The following is a 16,383-nucleotide window of genomic DNA, read 5'->3' as shown; positions in this document are numbered from 1 at the left end:
GTTTTTTGTTGTTTTTTTAAATAAATTTATTTATTTATTCTTGGCTGCGTTGGGTCTTCGTTGCTGCACATGGGCTTTCTCTAGTTGCGGCGAGCGGGGGCTACTCTTCATTGCGGTGTGCAGGCTTCTCATTGTGGTGGATTCTCTTGTTGCGGAGCACAGGCTCTAGGCGCACAGACTTCAGTAGTTGTGGTACACGGGCTCAGTAGTTGTGGCTCGCGGGCTCTAGAGTGCAGGCTCAGTAGTTGTGGCGCATGTGCTTAGTTGCTCTATGGCATGTGGGATCTTCCCAGACCAGGGCTTGAACCCGTGTCCCCTGTATTGGCAACCGGTTTCTTAACCACTGTGCCACCAGGGAAGCCCCAAGATCATCTATTTTGTAAAGAAATGGGATCATGCTATACATATTGTTCTGCTATTTCCCCTTTTCACTTGAACACAATTCCTCTACTTCATTTTATGTCAGGTATAGAGATTTAACTCCTTCTTTTTAATGTTGAATTATTATCTAACTGTCCACTGGTCACACTGGCTAACAAGCATTTGAAATGTGACTAGTTTGACTAAGGAACTACATATTAAAATTTTATTTAATTGTAATGATTTTAAATAGCCACAAATAGCTACCATGTTGTTCAGCATAGACTAACAATTCCTCAAAGGATAAACATTGAGGTTAATTTCAGTTCTTCAGTATTACAGACACGGCTTCAGTAAGCATTACTGTATCCACATCTTTTTCTTTCAAGTCAGCATTTTTGTAAGCTAGAATCTTATATGTAAAAATGCTGGTTGATTAAGGGTTTGCTTTCAGACATTGTGATAGATACTACCCAACTCAACTGTAAAAAGACTGTAGTCATTACCAACAGCTACCTGTGAGCGTTCTCATTCCCCCACATTCTCAACAATACTGTATACTATCAACATTTGTTTTTGATATTTGTTAAGTGAAAACATGGTAAGTCATAAGTTTCCATTATCAATTAATTGCCTCAGCTCACAATGATAAGCTTAACCAAAAGACGGTGCTGGAGGGAAATTGCAGGACGAGGAGGTAGGACTTTGGGAAGCTTCCCCATCCCCAGATCAACAAAACAATAAATCAGGCCCTCATTTGTAGTAACTGCCAATTCCCATGGTGTAAACAGTCCTGTCACCGCCAGTTTCTAGCTGCCAATGTGGTATCACTGAAGGTGGAGTTGGGAAGAGATGTACAGTGATACACCACGATATAATTATTTCCGCCCTACAGACACAATTGACATAATCTCAATAGCATAGATAATAGTTAGGAAGTGATGTGTTGGGTATTTATTACCTTAGTTTTCTAAATGCATTTATCGTAAGTCTACATAACTTTTAAATACAATCAGCCCTCCATATCATGGGTTCAGCATCTGTGGATTCAACCGTTAATCAAAAATATTTTAAAAATCCCAAAAAGTTCCAAAAAGCAAAACTTGAATTTGCTTCATGACAGCAACTATTTACATAGTATTAGGTATTAGGTACGTAATACCTAATACAAGTAATCTACAGATGACTTAATATATAGAGAAGGATATGCACAGGTCACATGCAAGTACTATGGCATTTTATAAAAGGGACTCCGGCATCCTCAGCACTATCCACAGTGAGTCCTGGAAGCAAACACCAGCAGATACTGGGGGACTACTGTAATGGTTGTGTTAACACGTCTCAATTTTTCTGAGAATCTAACCGTAGAGACCGGCTCCGGAACACTGCTACATCCATCTACAGCCATTCAGTCTGTCCCACGACTGTCACAGTAACACAGAGTCTCTCACACACACACACACACACACACCCCACCTGCTGTGTCCCCAGTGCGGGTCCAGGAGCTGGCGCACCTCAGGGACCATCAGCCTACACTGGGCCTTCCGGAGCGCAAAGATGTTCAGGCACAAACGTGGTCAGGTAAGTACTACCGCTGCGGACTCACCCTAGACTCCCACGCCCAAGACGTCATTCACACACGGCAGGCGCGAGCCGGCGCTTGCGCACTGCGAGCACCGACTACAACTCCCAGAAACCTCCGGGGCGGAGACGCCCCCCCGGCCCTTGGGTTTCCGATGTCTCCTGCTTTTCCGGCTCTGGACTACATTTCCCACAGGCCACTGGGCCCCAATGACCGTCGGTCTCGGAAGTCCACCTAGAGCTTCCTCGTGGTTCTTGGGCTGCGCGTGTGAGCAGGTTCAGTGTAAAGAGAAATCATTGCGGGGCGTGGAGGGGAGGGCTTTGAGAACTCCGACCCTAGCCGGCGGTGGGAATGGACGGAGGGAAACGCTCCAGGTAAACGCGAGCTGTGACGGAGGTGATGGTGTGACAGACAAGAGGGGAGGGGTCGTCAAAACAGGTGAGGGTGTCTCCAGGCTGCGTGTGATGGAGAGTCAAGTATGCGACAGCGCTGGAGTGTGCTTCAGTGACGGTGAGGGACAGACGTGGTGTAGGGGTTGTGTGTGAACACTGCGCGTGGTAGAGCCAAGGATACGTCACGCTGTGTGAAAGGTGATATTGCATTTGCATGATTGTTCACGTGACGGGGTTGAGATATCCTGTGACAGATGGAATGGTGTGTGTGTGTGTGTGTGTGTGTGTGTGTGTGTGTGTGTAAGTGGGCATCTGTGCACACGAAATGGCCAGTGTATGTCTCTGTGACTGCATGTAAAATACGTTGTATACGTTTATCTGGTGACCATGACGGAGCTGGAGTGTTTCTCCGCGGCCGTGTGACAGACTATACGCGTGTGTGCACCAGAGAGAAGAGAGATTGCAGTTTGTGTATGACAGGATCAGGATGAATGTGTGACTGTGGTGGAAGTGTGTTTTTCTGTCTATCATGACAGGGCGAGGGTATGAATGTGTTGTGTGGTTGTGACAGGTCTGGGGTGTATCAGTGATTGTGTGATACGTGTGTATGTATGACCATCTATGCGTGTGCGTCAGCATATATTTCTGTCACTATGTGTTACAGGCATTGTGTATGTTTGTTGGGTGGGTTGTTTTTTTTTGAGTGGGTTCTTTTTTTTTTTTTTTTTGCGGTACGCGGGCCTCTCACTGCTGTGGCCTCTCCCGTTGCGGAGCACAGGCTCCGGGCGCGCAGGCTCAGCGGCCATGGCTCACGGGCCCAGCCGCTCCGCGGCATGTGGGATCCTCCCGGACCGGGGCACGAACCCGTGTCCCCTGCATCAGCAGGCGGACTCTCAACCACTGCACCACCAGGGAAGCCCGAGTGGGTTCTTTAGTATGATGTTTTCTTCTTCTTTTTAAAAAAACACACACTCAATCCAAAGAAATAAGTTCATTTCAATTATTAGTTTGCTATGAGTTTTCATTATTATTATGAATCTCTGTTGATTATTTATCAAATGTCTTTTCTGTGTCTACAAATATGACCGTAAAATTTTTCCTCTTTATTTTGATAACACAGTAGAATACATGTTTTTGGTACATGGTAGAATACATAGATTTTTTAAAATGTTAAACCAACCTTACATTTTTGGAAGAAACCAACTAGGGCATGACATAAGATTTTTTTTCTAAGTTGCTGTCTACCTCTTTTAATATTTTGTTAGTACCTTGATTTATACTGCCAGCATGTTCTGGAAAACTCAGGCTGAGAAATGAGTGTAAAATTGATCCTGGGCTTGGAATACCAGGGTGCTTGGAGAAATCATCAAGGAAATTCTCTGGAGGATTGTAACTTCCATTCATGCATTGAAGAGTTTTTACAGATAAACCCAAAGTTAACATAAGGAAACAAGCCACCATGTATTACAGTAGCAAAAACAGCAAACAACATAAATAAAATGCCAAGAAATTAAGGTATGAATTTTATTGGGTACAGATAAAGATATGAACTCTATTGGGTACTTATGATATAAGTTCAAAGGAAGAGGAAACTAAAAAGGATGAAAATTATAGGCTTTGTCTATCTTGGGAAGTTAGAAAACAAAGAATAAAAGAATGAATAAGAGAAAATGGGTCAAAGCAAATTATAAGCATAAATTAATGAAGTAGAAAACACTGATGCAACAGAGAGGCTAAACACCAACCACTGCTTATTTAAAGTGAGTATTTGAAGTGATGCACTTCTGAGGTGATTAATTAATAAAACAGAGAAAAGGCACAAATAAATAATATTAAGAAGGGAAAAGACTACACAAAAATAGAAGACTTTTTAATTAGAATAAATTTGAAAACAGATGGGAATTCCCTGGTGGTCCAGTGGTTAGGACTCAGCACTCTCACTGCTAGGAGTCAGGGTTCCATCCCTGATCGGGAACTAAGATCCCTCAAGCTGCACAGCATGGCCAACAACAACAACAACAAAATAGATGACATAACCAATTTCCTAGAAAGATACAACTTAAAGAATTGACAAGAAGAAATAGAGGGATTTCCCTGGTGGTCCAGTGGCTAAGACTCCATGCTCCCAATGCAGGGGGCCAGGTTCAATCCCTGGTCAAGGAACTAGATCCCTCATGCATGCCACAACTAAGACCTGGTGCAGCCAAATAAATAAATAAATAAAGATTTTTAAGAAGAAGAAGAAATAGAAACTTTTAATAGGCAATTAACCACTAATGATATAGTATCAGTAGTTTAGGCTCTAAACTCTAATCATAACTAGGCTCAGATAATTGTGTAGAAGAATTTAATTAGGGAAGGGTTCAGACACATGTGCTATCTCATTCATATCCTCTCAGCCTCACCTGTGCCTGGGGCCTTGGGAAAATTGTTTCTCTTGATTCACTGATGGGGCAATCATCCCTGCATGAACTCTGGCCAATTCCACATGGGCACAACCCAGTGCCTGACCTCATGCTGGCACTGGGCACCTCTTGCCTCAAGCCACCTAGGCCCATCTGGTTGTGCTTTTATCTTGATCACACAAATAAAATAGATTCTCCAAAGGGTTTTAATAGATGTTGTGGCTCAAACCTGTAACTTCTTTGTGGGTAAAAGTTCATGTTTGTAAATATTTCTCTTAGTTGGCCCTGTGGGTCTTCCTATGTTCTTCATTATTGTTGCAGTTATTGTGTGAATGGGAGATGAATGACCAAGTTTCAAATCATTTAGCCCTTTAAAAATAGCCTGAAGAACCTAAGTGTCCATCAACAGATAAGATGGATAAAGAAGATGTGGTATATATACAAGGGAATATTACTCAGTCATAAAAAAAGAATGAAATAATGCCATTTGTAGCAATATGGATGGACCTAGAGATTATCATACTAAATGAAATAAGTCAGAGGAAGACAAATATCATATGACATCACTTATATGTGGAATCTAAAAATTGATGCAAATGAACTTCTTTACAAAACAGAAATAGACTCACATAGAACACAAACTTATGGTTACCAAAGGGGAAAAGGCAGGGGGAGGGAGGGATAAATTAGGAAATTGGGATTAACAGATATACACTACTATGCATAAAATAGATAGACAGCAAGGACTTACTGTATAGCATGGGGAACTATATTCAGTATCTTGTAATAACCTATAGTGGAAAAGAATCCGTAAAAGAATATATATATTTGAATCACTTTAATGTATACCTGAAACTAACACAACATTGTAAATCAACTCTACTTCAATTTTTTAAAAAAATAGCCTGCCGAGAGGGAAGAGGAGAGTCACATCAGGGAAAGATCCTTTGCTTACTACATGATTTATATTTATAAGTGAAGCAAAATGATATCTTCCATTTGCTTTTATTGGTTCAACAGTGATAGTTAAATAGAACAAAAGTAACACAAGTTATTCCCCTCCTTCTATCCACACGGTTAATGCCCTTCCACACTGATTCTGGGCAAGCCTTGTGACTTGCTGGCCAGTGACATTAGCAAACATAACTTGAGCAGAGGCATGAAAAGCACTTCCTTATTGGAGGTTGCCCTTTCTCTCTGCCCTTTGGAAACATGTCATTTCCATGTGAAAAGTGTCCAGTCTAGCCTGCTGGAAGATGAGAGGCCATATGGAGGAGAACTGAGGCCTGACTGATAGCCAGCCGACTACCAGTCTTGTGAGTGAGACCATCCTAGCTCATCCAGCCCATCAGCTGACCATAGAAACATAAGAGAGCCCAACAGAGATTGGTCAAGTCAGCCCATACCAGAAGAACAACCCAGGAGAAACAGAGGATCAGGAGATAAATAAAGGGCTTGTTGTTAACCCTTTTTGTTTGTTGTTTGTTATGCAGCAGAAGCTAACTGATGCAGAAACATAGATAGAATAAGCAAATGTTAATATAGTTGACCCTTGAACAATGCAGGGGTTGGGATGCCAACCCCACACACAGTCGAAAATCCATGTATAACTTTTGACTCCCCCCAAACTTAACTACTAATAACCTACTGTTGACCAGATGCCTTACCAATAACAAACATTCAGTTAACAGGTAATTTGTATGTTATATGTATTATACTGTATTCTTACAATAAAGTACGCTGGAGAAAAGAAAATGTTATTAAGAAAATCATAAGGAAGAGAAAATACATTACAGTATTGTACTATATTTATCGGTACCATAAGTTTACTTGTCAGTTTACAAGATGAATGGTCTGTCAGTACCTACATCAATATTGTCTTACATGATACAAAGCACTGTAGATGTTATATGTATTACTAACACTAGACATCAAAAATAAAAAGATAATGTGAAAAAGCAATTCATATTTATTTACAGGTATAACATTATCATGCATTGATCACAAAGAAGCAGCAATATTGCTTTATGGTAGCCTAGAGTAATTGATACAATTGCTTTATGGTAGCCTAGCCTATATACTAATGAATGAATCATTATAAAATTTTTATGGCATACAGTATTACAGTCATATTCATAATACAGTATTGAGAACACTGTTACTTTAAAAAAAAAAACACCTATGATGATAGGCTGATACACAGTTTCCCCAGTTATAAGAGAGAGAGGCATACTGTACAATACTGTAATTCTTTGAAAGCAAAGTTATAAAACAGTGAGAAAACTAACACATTATTGATTTTATAATATCACTCACCTTATGCCTATGTAAGGATAGACTAGTATCTACATATATTTGTGCATCCATGGCATACCTAACTTTAATTTTTTTCAATATTTCTAGCCTACATGGTTCATCTGTTAGTTTTTTCAAACTGTTGCAAATCTCCAAAATTTTTTTCCAATAAATTTTGAAAAAAATCCAAGTATAAGTGGACCTGCACAGTTCAAATCCATGTTGTTCAAGGGTCAACTGTACTTTAGATCTAGATGATAGGTATATGCATCATATCTGAACTAATTTTCAACACTTTTGCACCTGAAGTTTCTCACAATAAAATTTAGGAAAATACTCTTTAGTTTCATGATATTATGATTCTCTACCATTTCATATCATCTTTTTATTTCAAAGCTAATCAACTAAGCATTGCTTATATTAAGTTGATTCAAAATATTTACCTCTTGCCTCTAATTTAGATCTTTGTTCCTCAAAAAAGAGAATATTTAATAGTTCGTTATGAACATATTTTAGAAACTACACAGGGACTTCCCTGGTGGCGCAGTGGTTTAAAATCCACCTGCCAATGCAGGGGACACAGGTTCTATCCCTGGTCCGGGAGGATCCCACATGCCGCAAAGCAACTAAGCCCATGTGCCACAACTACTGAGCCTGCACTCTAGAGCCCACGAGCCACAACTACTGAAGCTCTCATGCCTAGAGCCTGCACTCCGCAACAAGAGAAGCCACCACAGTGAGAAGCCCGTGCACCACGATGAATAGTAGCCCCCGCTTACCGCAACTAGAGAAAGCCCACATGCAGCAATGAAGACCCAACACGGCCAAAACTAAATAAAATTTAAATTAATTAATTAATTAAAAAGAAAACAATTATTGCTGGATGGACAGAGTCCCAGACTGCACTGATCCTTACATGTGAGCACTTTGGGGAATTTTGTCCAGTAGATGATACATACTAAGACAGGTGATGCACACATTTAGTAAACTGCTTAAACCAAATCTGGGGGGAAAATTATTTAAGAGGCCAGGTCTTTGTAAATGTGCATGGAAATGGAAAAGTGCGTGGAAGCTTACAGAATACAACAAAAGATCCTTGAAAAATTTCCAAGGCATTCTGTAATAGGGAAGAACAAATCTGACTCCATATTGGATGTGTTTCTTTTCCTTTAACCTTTGTATTCTATTACTTTTGCTTCAAAGTAATCACTAAAGGGGTGTCGCCTGTAGCTTAAAGTATACATAATGGCCCATCTCCTGGAACCCTGCCTCCCATGTCTGAGTGTTAAGCTAAAATACCTTTGTTTAAGCTCACAGGAAACATCCTGACCAGGCCCTGACCTGTGAATGGCTGCAGGAAAGAAGAACCAGGAACTATTTGCAACACCTTATCACCTTTTTCACTTTACCTCCTCACCTCCCCCTCTTTGTTCTGTAAAAGAAACTAGCATCCAAACCTGGGCAAGATGGTTCTTTAGGACGCTAGTCCATCACCTACTCAGTATGCTGGCTTTCTGAAAAAAGTTGCTATTCCTGGCCCCAGCAACTTGTCTCTCCATTTATTGGTCTGTCCTGCAGCAAGCAGTATGAGCTTGGACTTGGTAACAATTGGACTGACCCACGAAGACGCTCAAACACCGGGCAGTTGAGGACATCCACACGGATGCTCCTGTAGGTGGTTGGGGCTGGGCAGAGACTCTAGGTAACACCCCCGATCTGCCTCCTTTCTCTCTTCTTGAAGGAGCAAATCCTTGTGCTGCCCATCCTTTAAACTGGATAGTGAATAATGCAGCAAAAATTTCTATACCACTGAATTTTAAAATATCATTCAAGCACTCTACAGCTACTCTTCAGCTTCTAATAAATGTTGGAATATATTGAAAATACATGTATCGCAAATAAATTTGAAACTATTCAATATGCAAATATGTTGATTTGGTGACATCATATGACTAAGAATTCAACTCGAGGTAGTGGTTAAACACCCTTTTAGAAATTGTACGTTACGTTCCTGAAGATTGCATCTTAGAACATAAGCCAAAGTTACACTTTGAAAATCACCAACTTTTAAATGTTGTTTTAAGGAAAATTAATATTTTGAGAAAATAATGAAGGCATCTAATTCAATGCCCTTAAGAGCACCAAAGGGGGTAAGAATAACATAGGATTAGTAGTTATGTTAAAAATTGTTGAGTCTGGGTGGTGGGTATGCTATTCTCTGTATGCTTGTGTGTGTTTGAAAATTTCTACAGTAAAAAGTTTTAAAAATAGCTCTTTAATGGCTACCACAGAGCATCCTCCATTTTCTCCAATCTCTCAAATAATTAATCACTTAATTACAAAGCTTAATTACTAAAACGTGATTACAAAAAAAAAAAAGAATTTCTGGGTTCATAGGGAGCTTGGAGTTCATGCTCTGTGGATGGATGCAAGAGCCCTGCCAAAATCTCTAGACCTAGATCACTGGGTCTCCATTGGATTACCTGGATGAAATAAAATTTATATTTTATGGCAAGACAAGAAAAATTTAAACATAAAATTATTTTCTACCAGTTTGGGCCTCTGCCTTTCCCTTTAGTGTGTATTGTACATCTGCATTGAACAGACTTCCTTAGGGGATAATGTTCCTTCTTAATCTTGTAAGGGATCACAGTAACCCACTACTTGCTTTGTACATACAGATCTGGATTGTATAAACTGTCAATACATCATTTGTTGGATAACTCTTTGCCTCAAAAGCTTATATAACTGTGCTTTGACCTCTAATGGGCAGAACAGTCCTCAGAGCTTTCTGAAAGACTGTCTCCCAGGTTATAATCCTCAGGTTGGCTCGAATAAAATTTTCCATTTCTTTCTTAGATTGACCATTGATTTTTTTTTCATCGACAGCCTCCTGCAGTGGGGAGCTTCCCACCTGATACCTCACAGCCTCCAAAGGTACCTGAAGGCTACCAGAGTTCAAATCACACAGGCACAGCTGCACGCTCGCACAGTCACTTACACTCACACACACACACACACACACATAGGCTCACACACTAAATGGGCTGGTCAGCCAACTCTTCAAGCCTCAGTCTCTGAAACTGTGAATACTTCCAATGCCCCCACCTTCCACAGGGGCCTCAGAAAACCCAGCCTCCTTTCCTGGCCAGTCTCTACTCTCCAGGGGTCGTTAGCTCCACCCTCTCCCTGAAGGGCCAGCCCCTGACAGAGAGGCAGGAACAGGAGAAACAGGAAAAATAATTTGGATACAAAACAGGTTCAGGGAAGTGAGGCCTGTTGGGAGGAGCAGGGTTTTGGCAAAACGAGGGTGAGTCCAGAACCCTAGTGAGTGTCCACAGTTCCTGGGTGTTTGCTGTCAAAGAAAATTCGCACCGAACAAAGTTAAACAGGCACAGGAGACTTTATTCAAGACTATGGCAGTAAGAGAGAGAGACTGAACTCAACTCCACTGAAACAAAAGGTGGGAGGGGTTTTCAGCTGGATAAGCTAGTGGGAAAATGCCAGAGACAGAGGGGAGGTTGGTGCATGGGATGGTCCAGCACCCTGACTTACTCCTGAGTTTACAAATGTTTTTCTCTGTAATTAGGCATCTGTGTTTGCTAACTGCCACTTATTCAAGTTCAGCTCCTACCCTCCCACAGAGCCTGAGGGTCAGGGGTGCTATCTTCCTTGATGATGACATTTTGGAGGGGTGGCTCCCAGGTCCCCTGAGAAAGACATTCCTGGGCTGTAAAACTGGCAAGAGGCTGGGAGAAAATTTACCTACATTTCAAAGGGACAGAGAAGGAATCGGCAATGACAAGTTTTCTACAGTAAATGCTCTAAGGAAAGGGAGATTGGGGGCGTGAAGTCAGGAAGAAGTCCGTGTCAAGTTTAGTCAAGCTCAGGAGACCGTTGAGGCTGTCGTGGTCACCGCTATTGTGTCCCCTCTGCCCATTCATCTGGGGGTTCGTGACCCTAGGTCTCTGCACATGCCTGGTGTGATCCCAGCAGGCAGTGCCTCCACGCGCAAGAGGCAAGGCAGATCAGGAGATGCCAACTTGGCATCAGCTCCCACTACCCTCGGTAGCACCCATCTGGAAGTTCCCATCTGCCTGGTGTCTGAGTGTCCACATGGGTTTGGCTGAATCCTCAGGGGACAGTGTATCCCTCCAGTTGTCTGCCTGTGTCTCTATCTCCTCCGATGTTTTAAAATTCATTCATTTAAAAGTCTAATAAAAAATGTATTCAACACCTTCTGTGGGCATGTCCTGTTCATCAAGTCTGCGTTTGTCTGTGTGTCTACATCTGCGTCTGTCCACCCCGGATGTGTCTGTCTTTTTACATCCCATGTGTAACTGCCTCTCTGGGAGTCTCTATCGCCCTGTCAGTTTGTTTCTAAGTTCCTCGATTCACTCATTCCTACAACATCACAAACATCCCCCGAGGCCTCTGAGGAGTTCACAGCCTGATGCAGTGACAGACACTAGCCCAACCCAGGGTGACCAAGGCTGGGAGACGGAGGTATTTGAGGCTGAATGTGGATGGATGATTGTAGGGGGGCGTGGCAGGTCAGAGAAGTCTTCAAGGAGGAGGTGATGTTTGTGTCTCTGGGTCTGGAGACGTGGGCCCATATAGATGGTATGTGTTGGGATAGAGGAAGAGAAGAGAAATCAAGAGGCTGTGAGTGCCAACCTCAGACTAGAACACAGTGTTGGGGAATAGGGTAGAAAGAGAGCCTGCAAAACACGAATCCCCCCAAAGTTAAGGGTTACAGGCCCCTAGCTCCCTCCTCCCTCAGATCCAGGAGTCCAGACCCCATCATGATTATCTAGGAGGAAACGAGCCCAAGCAAGGGAGGGCGGGGGTGGAGGAATGCCTGCCGGGCTGGGGCTTTGCTGGGAGAACCAGCCACGCAGAAATCAGAGCAGGAGCTGTCCTCGGTGTCTCCACTCAGGTCCACAACCTGGCAATGGGAGGCCCCAGAGCCATCCTGCTGTGCCTCTTTGGGGCTGTCCTCTGTCTCACAGGTATTCAGACTTTTGAGTCCAGTGGTAAGAGGGCAGTTGGGTGGGAGATAGCTGGACTCTCCTGGGTCTGAGGGAGCAGAGAGTGGGGGGTGGATTCCAGGGACTCAGGGAGGAGCGAACTAGAGGCCCTGATTCCTGGGTCTGAGGGAGAAGGGGCTGGGGGCCCGGACTCCTGGGTCTTGGTTGGGAGAGGCCTGGAGACTGTGTCCTCTCCAGTTCTCTTCCCCTCCTCTGTTCTTTCCATATCACTCATTTCCTCCAGTGTCTCTGTTCCACTACTCTAGCCTTTCTCATCCTCTTTGCCCATGTCCTCATTCAAAGGTACCTCTGGGGAGCCATGGGGGCTCTTTCCAGAACCGGCAGGAAACCTTGGCCTCATCCTCAGGCAACCCCTTCCCCTAGTTTGGGTAAGGACAAGGACATAGTCATATCAGGACTGAAGTGGCTACAAAGGCAGGGAACTTGAGAGGTGGGAAGGAGGTTATGCCTGCATATAACAACTTTGTGTGTGTGTGTGCACGCATGCACGTGCACACACTCGTCCACGGAAGAGAGTTCGATTTCTCTGTGTGTCCATGTGTCAGGGTGTCCTGTGGGTCTCTGTGCTTCTGTGTGTTTATCTGTACCAGGTTTTGATGTCTGGGTGTTTGAACAAATGCTTTTATGGGTCTGTTTATCTCTGAGCCTCACTTTCTTTTTAAAAGAGATGTGTGTATAATTTTGCATCTCTGTTTCTCTTTGTGTTTGTGCATCTCTATGACTGGTGGGCCTGTATTTCTCTCTGTGTATGTGTGTTTGGGTATTCTGATGTGTATCTGTCTCTCTGTGTATCTGTTGTGTGTCTCTATGTATCTTGCATCTGAATATGATTTTAAATTGTATGTTTTTGTAGGCCTCTTTTTTGTCTATCTCTAACTTCGCCTAATTTCAGGGTCTCATTTTATTTGTATGTCTGTGATTCTTGGGTCTGTATTTGTCTCTCTCTGGGTATGACTTCCTGTGTTCCTGGGTCTGTGTGTTGTGATTATTTCCGTATCCACACAGTTTTCTGTCTGTGAGTGTGATTTTGCATGTGTGAGATCCTGTGCCTTGGTTTCAGGGGTTTCTATGGGAGGGTCTGGGTGGTACTCGTTTTGCTTGTAAATGTAGAACTCAGTGTGAATGCATTCAGGATACTCTGTGAATATTTGTGAGATCTGCATGAGCCTGTGTCAATTTTGTTATTTTGTGTTTACGTCAGTGTTTAAGTGTTCTGTGCGTGTGTGTACCTGTATTGCTAGGGGCTGGCTCTGTGTGCATTTGTAGCATGAGATTGTACATCCCAGTGCCTATACTGGAGTGTTTGTTTTCCATCAGTGACCTTTTAGTGCTACTGGATATCATGAGTATAGTAGGGAAAGGGATAGGCAGGACAGGAGTGAATCACTTCCTCCTTTATCAAAATCTTGGAGGGCTTCCTGGAAGAGGATGGAGATTTGGAAGAGCCTGGGGAAACAAAACCTGGACTGGCAGGTGCAGATGCCATTGCTGTGCCAAGAGGTAGACACAGTCATGACCAGCCACAGCAGCAGCCCCTGCTTCTTTCAAGGCAACAAGGCCTGTCTCCCCTCAGAGCAGAAGAGCCTGGCCCATGTGGCTGTCATATGCAGGGTGGAGCCTGATTCCTTGCACAGGCTCATCCTTGGCCTGTTCCACTCACTCCACCCCTGCTCCTCTCCCCAGGGTCCCAAGCCCTGCAATGCTACAGCTTTCAACACATCTACTTCGGGCCCTTTGACCTCAGTGGCATGAAATTCCTCAATGTCTCCTGTCTCCTCGGATGCTCCGAGGCTGTCTTATCCCTGAACACTGGTGACGGGCAGGAAACACACAAAAAAAGGGCGGGAGCGGGGGACAAGGACAAGGATGAAAGATTAGACGGGGTGGGGGGGATGGGGGTGGAGGAGGAGACAAGGGGTTGGGAAGGAACTGGGTAGAAGAAGGGAGGGAAGGTCAGGATAGAGATGCAGAAGTGGAGGTTGGAGAAGGGAGAGAACGAAGGAGGGGATGGGGGGGCAGGAGGTGGGAGGAGGAGACAGTGGGGGGCCAGGAAGAGGAGGTGGGAGAGGGGCAGAAAAGCGGAAGAGGGGAAGGAGAGAAAAGGAGGAGGAGGAAAGGGTTGGTGATGAGAGGAGAGGGGGAGGCGGTGTAGAGGGAAGCAGAGTTTGACAGGGAGCGAGGGACTAAAGAGAAGGGCAGGGCTGGAGGGAGAAGCCAGGTTGAGTGAGAAGCGAGAAGACAGAGGAGCAAGAGACTTGAGACTAGAGGGAGAGAGGTGGAGAGGAGGGGGCGTGGGAGAGGAGAAGGGCTGAGGGGGAGGCAGCGCGCCAGACCCCATCCCCTCGCTCCCAGGGTACCGCGCCTCAATGACCATGGTACAGAAGGGCTGCTGGACAGGCCCGGCTACGGGCCAGATGCAGTGGAATGACAAGGCGCTGCCGCCTAACTACTCGGTGGTGCGCGGCTGAGGGACCGACCTTTGCAACGCGAACTTCCAGACCCACGACTCCCTCGCCAACCTGGGCCGAGGTATGCGAGGGGCGGGGCTGGGTGTGGGGCGGGACTGTACGGGGCTGGGAGGGGCCCCGGCCCGCGCGCGCGCCCGGGGAGGGGTGTGGTCTCCGTTGGGCTCCTCCTCCCGGTGCGCTGGGATTCCAGCACCCCAGTCGGGCCAGACGGGAGCCCTGGCGCAATGCACAACCCGCACGACCGTACCGAGGACCGTTACTTGAGTGTGCATCCACGCTCTCTTGCCAGCGCCCAACCCGCCGATGCTCAGCGGCGCCAAGTGCTACTCCTGAGTGGGGATCCACCCGGAGGACTGCACCCCGGAGAAGTTCCGGCGGGTCCAGTGTCACCAGGACCAAAGCATCTGCTTCCAGGGCAATGGCAGCATGACCTTTGGTGAGAGGCTGGGAGGGTGAGAAGGCCTGGGCAAGGGGTGTGGAGGCAGGGCAGGGCTGACAGGGAGACACGGCCCTGGTCTAAAGAAGGAGGCATGGTCCTGGACTGAGGGAGGAGGCATGGCTCTGGTCTAAGGAGGGGACTGGAAGTAAGTCTGAGGACCCAGTCATGGCTGTGATCTCTGAGGTGGAGGTTCAGGTGCAGCTGCCTCCCTCGGTTCTGACCCTCCTCACTGCCCCCCTCCCAGGCAATTTCTCAGTCCCTGTGTACATCAGAACCTGCCACCGGCCCTCCTGCACCACCCGGGGCACCACCAGCCCGTGGACAAACATCGACCTCCAGGGCTTCTGCTGTGAGGGGCACCTCTGCAACAAGGACTCCATCAGCCTTCACCAGCGCCTCGGGCACCGTCCCTCCGGGGGCGCCCCCCCACCGTCATAGTCCTTCTCCTCATGGCTACCCTGCTGGCTAGCACTCTGGGAGGACCCCTCGGGCTCTCCTCATAGCCCCTCCAGCCCCTTCCTGAGCAGGATGCTGGGGGCAGGGCACACGCGCCCTCTTCTCACTGCTTCAGTTCCTGGAATGTGGAAAATAAGAGCTGCACTCCCGTGTCTCTCTCTCTCTCTCTCTCTCTCTCTCTCTCTCTCCCTCCCTCCCGCTTCCCTACTGACGCCCAGCCCTTACCTGGTCAGCAGGCCTGGGAGAAATTGGGCAAGGTCCCTAGCATCCCAGGGTGGGGAGAAACAGCCACATCCCACCCCGCATGCAGAGCAAACCTGATCATAGATCCTGCTTGCTGAGCACCAACCAGGCCCAGGCTCACCACAACCCCATTTCCTGGTTGTGGGTTTCCTGGTCCTAGGCTCTCCCTCCAGAGCCTGGAGCCAGGCTGCACGGGTTCGAATTCCAGCTTCAGCATTTTGCCTGTGGGTGACCTTGGGCAAGTTACTTAATCTCACTGAGACTGTTTCCTAACTTGTCAGGCAGAGGTGAAAATAAAACCTACAATAATGACAAGGTCCTACTTCACAGTGGTTGTGGGCGGGATTTAATGAATTCCCTCTCTTTGTCATCTTGATCTGTGATCATCTGTTTGAATATTTAGTCATTTAAAAATACTCATTCAACACCTACTTATTGCTGTCTGCTAACTGCAGTGCACGAGAAATACCTGGTTTGGGTAAGAGGGAAAAGGCAGTAAAAAAGTAGAATGGGGGCTTCCCTGGTGGCGCAGTGGTTGAGAGTCCACCTGCCGATGCAGGGGACACGGGTTCGTGCCCTGGTCCAGGAAGATCCCACATGCCGCGGAGCGGCTGGGCCCGTGAGCCATGGCCGCTGAGCCTGCGCGTCCGGAGCCTGTGCTCCGCAACGGGAGAGGCCACAACAGTGAGAGG

At 45.7% G+C, this 16,383-nt stretch overlaps 1 protein-coding gene and 1 long non-coding RNA gene across 2 annotated transcripts; one reads left to right on the top strand and one right to left on the bottom strand.

Moving 5' to 3' along the window:
• Positions 1 to 253: 253 nt before the first annotated feature.
• On the bottom strand, positions 254 to 2,568 carry LOC125962766 (uncharacterized). The gene is made up of 2 exons (XR_007474482.1): positions 1,837 to 2,568; positions 254 to 372 (listed from the first exon to the last, which is right to left on the bottom strand). It is a non-coding gene; the product is annotated as an uncharacterized LOC125962766 (long non-coding RNA).
• Positions 2,569 to 13,818: 11,250 nt separating this feature from the next.
• LYPD5 (LY6/PLAUR domain containing 5) lies at positions 13,819 to 16,383 on the top strand. Its single transcript, XM_033430815.2, is given in 6 exon segments — positions 13,819 to 13,897; positions 14,438 to 14,614; positions 14,843 to 14,989; positions 15,237 to 15,375; positions 15,377 to 15,410; positions 15,412 to 16,383. Coding segments are annotated over 6 exon segments (645 nt in total). The 5' UTR covers positions 13,819 to 13,833; the 3' UTR covers positions 15,496 to 16,383.

The sequence above is a fragment of the Orcinus orca genome, chromosome 20 (assembly GCF_937001465.1).
Source record: "Orcinus orca chromosome 20, mOrcOrc1.1, whole genome shotgun sequence".
NCBI classification, from domain to species: Eukaryota; Metazoa; Chordata; class Mammalia; order Artiodactyla; family Delphinidae; genus Orcinus; species Orcinus orca.
This window is presented reverse-complemented; position numbering and strand designations above follow the sequence as displayed.